At 43.7% G+C, this 3130-nt stretch overlaps 1 protein-coding gene across 1 annotated transcript; it reads right to left on the reverse strand.

Annotated features, from left to right (window-relative positions):
• Window positions 1-706: 706 nt before the first annotated feature.
• Window positions 707-1768, reverse strand: LOC127831175 (uncharacterized). Its single transcript, XM_052356169.1, has one exon. The coding sequence runs from the start codon at window positions 1766-1768 to the stop codon at window positions 707-709; it is 1062 nt and encodes a 353-aa protein (XP_052212129.1).
• Window positions 1769-3130: the final 1362 nt, after the last annotated feature.

A 3130-nucleotide genomic window follows, 5' to 3' on the forward strand; every position in this document is an offset into this window, starting at 1 on the left:
ATTAATAAAACTCATGCAATTGTTAAGAATAAGAAGTTTCTTGTATTCATCTTAAGCGACAAACAGCTAGTTTGTATTTATGCGTTTCTTTAAAAGCCGTGCGAAAATTCTTTGTCTTGTGATCGTATAAAAGGAAGAAAGCGTTTTGTTTAGTTCTGAATCTATTTCAAATCTCAATGTATCAAAACAACGTACTCACATATGTGACGATAACGTCACGTGACGTTCCGCGCAATGGCGCGAAGCGTCAGGACATGTACAAAGTTCGCAACATACTCGGGGCCGCAAAATGTGAATAAACACATAGAAATACAACAATATGTACTTAAAATATCATAGCATTAAACAAATAATTTTATAAATTCAACATTAAGATTAAATCAATGACGAAAATGCGTTTTAAACAAAACGTTCTTAGCACGATTATTGTCTTTCGCTACTACATTTATCAGTCAATTTATGACACGGTTTCGTCTCCGACCTCCAATGGATATAGTTTGGTTATTGGGCGATTCGTAATTCCCCCGTCAGTCCGAATGTTTGCGGCTCGTACTCGTCCGTCGTTGCCTTGTATGGGCACCTCGACCATTGCCAATTTCCATCGTGACCGTGGACCTTCATCGTGTACTATGTCGATGTCGCCTTTAATCGTCTGCTCATAACGCCCGGAAATCCGCTGGTTTTCGCGTAAAGCTGTGTGGTATTCTCATCTCCATCTGCAGCGGAAATCGTCGATGAGTTTTTGCTCCATTCGCGGTCGTTTGGAAATGTTCTCTCTGGTGATTATATTTTGAGGATCCAAATCCACGTCACGGCTGTGGGGTAGCACTGTGATTCGGCAACCGGAAACAAGATGGCAAGGGGGCAGCGGCTGCAAGTCACTCTGCGCGGTGCTGATGTAGGTCAGAGGTCGATCATTTATAACAGCTTCTATTTCTGTGATCACAGTCGATAACGTATGGTAGTCAACGTAAGAGCGTCCTAGCACTTTCTTGAGAGACGTTTTCGTAACCCCAATCAAACGCTCCCACCATCCCCCATACCATGGAGCACGTTTGATGATGAAGCGCCACTCTGTTCCTCTTCTGCTAAGTTCCGTATGGATTCTCTCTGACGCGAAAAGATTCTTAATTTGGTTCGCTGCACCTACAAATGTTGTTCCATTGTCTGAAATCATCATCCGCGGTACTGAGCGTCGACTACAGAATCTGCGATAGGCTTGTAAGAACGTGGACAAATCGGGTACCAGCTCCAGATGTACTGCACGGATGGAAGCACATGTAAACAGGCAAATGTATGCCTTCGTGTCCTGACCGTCTGTACCACGTACCTGTAACGCTCCGGAAAAGTCAACACCAGTCACAGTGAATGGGTCCGCTTTTTCCACTCTCACGGCGGGTAAAGGTGGTGGATCCGGTGCAGAGTATGGCTTGCCTACAACTCTTCTACATGGCACGCATTTCTTAAGCACCTGCTGTACACATCGTCTAATTGCAGGGATCAAGTATTTCTGACGTATGAAAGTTAGTGTCGAGTTTGGACCAGAATGTAGAATTCTTAAATGAGCGTCCGTCACCACTAGTCGAGTCTCCGGTAATAGAAACTTCACAGTCTCTGTAACCGGGGCATTATGTATACGTCCTCCACATCGCAGTAAGCCCCTATCATCAATGAACAATTTCAGTTGTTTCACCAGTGTCGCGAAGACATTGAATTTCTTCTTTATATGAAGAGAGTTGAACACTCGATATCCATACTTTCTCTGCATCAAGTAGCTCAAATGCGGTCAATAATCTAGACTGTGATAGGCTTTTGTTTTTGCATCTTTCGATAAATCGTAATACATATGCTGTCACGCGCAGTAACTGCTGTAAATTACCGTATTTTGCCATGCAGATCATCGCTTGAACTGCATGAACTTCCTGTTGATCTGTTTCAATAACCGCTTGCATTGATGGATGGCAACATGTTTCTGCGACGCAGACAGCTGTGTTCTTGGGTTCCCATGCCGGCCAACTTCCGGGATCCGTTACCCAACGCGGTCCTTTAACCCAAAGATCGCTTTGCATGAACTGCTTTGCTGAGATTCCGCGGGTTAACAGGTCGGCGGGGTTATCTTGTGTAGGACAATATCGCCATTCATGACTTGATAGAAGTGAACTTATATCAGCAACACGGTGTTTCCAAGTTCTTTCGGACCGGAAGTCACCACCGCTTCCGGCGTGACGCCTATGGGCTCATTTCCAAAGTCGCTCGATGTCAACGGTGTTCAAAGTTGACGGCATAACGTTCAGCATACGGTGTATTGTCCCTGCGCTTGTATTTGGCAACGGGCCAGAAAGAAGATACCCAAGTTTCGACTGTACTGCCGTAGGTCCGTTGCCTCTAACAACGTGATTCTCAACTATCTTTCAGTAGGCATTTGCGCCAATCAGCATTGTAATATCAAACGTCTTATGAGCAGTAACTGGGTGTGCTAATTTTAAACCTCGAAGGTACGATATGGACGTGATGTTTTTCTGTAAGTTCTTAAGCGGGACGGCTATGGTGGGCATAATTAGGACGTCAATTGGCATCCGCTCCTTTCGGTTACTGATAACGTGCACTATGGCGGTTTTTATTATCTGTACATTTTGAGTTGAATGACCAAATGCTGCCAAGTAGATTGCCTCTGTACCAGTTTCTTTAATATTTAATTCATTCGCAAATTTCTCTATAATAAAGATCTCTGAGCACCTTCATCGAACAAGATATTTGCTTCAATAATACAGTTGTCGGAACTTACTTTGACAACGGCGGTCTTCAGGAGAACATTAGATCATGCCTGTGTGAAAATATGCAGAATTGTATGTCCCGTAGCACTGCCTTGGAATGGAGAGACATCAGGATTCAGGGAAGATCTCGTATTCCTCTGCTCACAGATGGCGGTATGATATTTTCGCTGACAGTTGCGACATCTGTTGTGGGATTTACACAATGATACTTGGTGTGAGTTTGACAGACAGTTGAAACACAAATTTTGTGTTTAACAATTTGAATTCTGTCGATGGTTGTCTTGTAACAATTTGTTGCAAAATGTTCTCCATCGCATAAATGACAGGTCATCATCCGACGTTTAATGTCTTCGTTT

Source organism: Dreissena polymorpha, chromosome 5, assembly GCF_020536995.1.
Source record: "Dreissena polymorpha isolate Duluth1 chromosome 5, UMN_Dpol_1.0, whole genome shotgun sequence".
Taxonomy (NCBI): Eukaryota; Metazoa; Mollusca; class Bivalvia; order Myida; family Dreissenidae; genus Dreissena; species Dreissena polymorpha.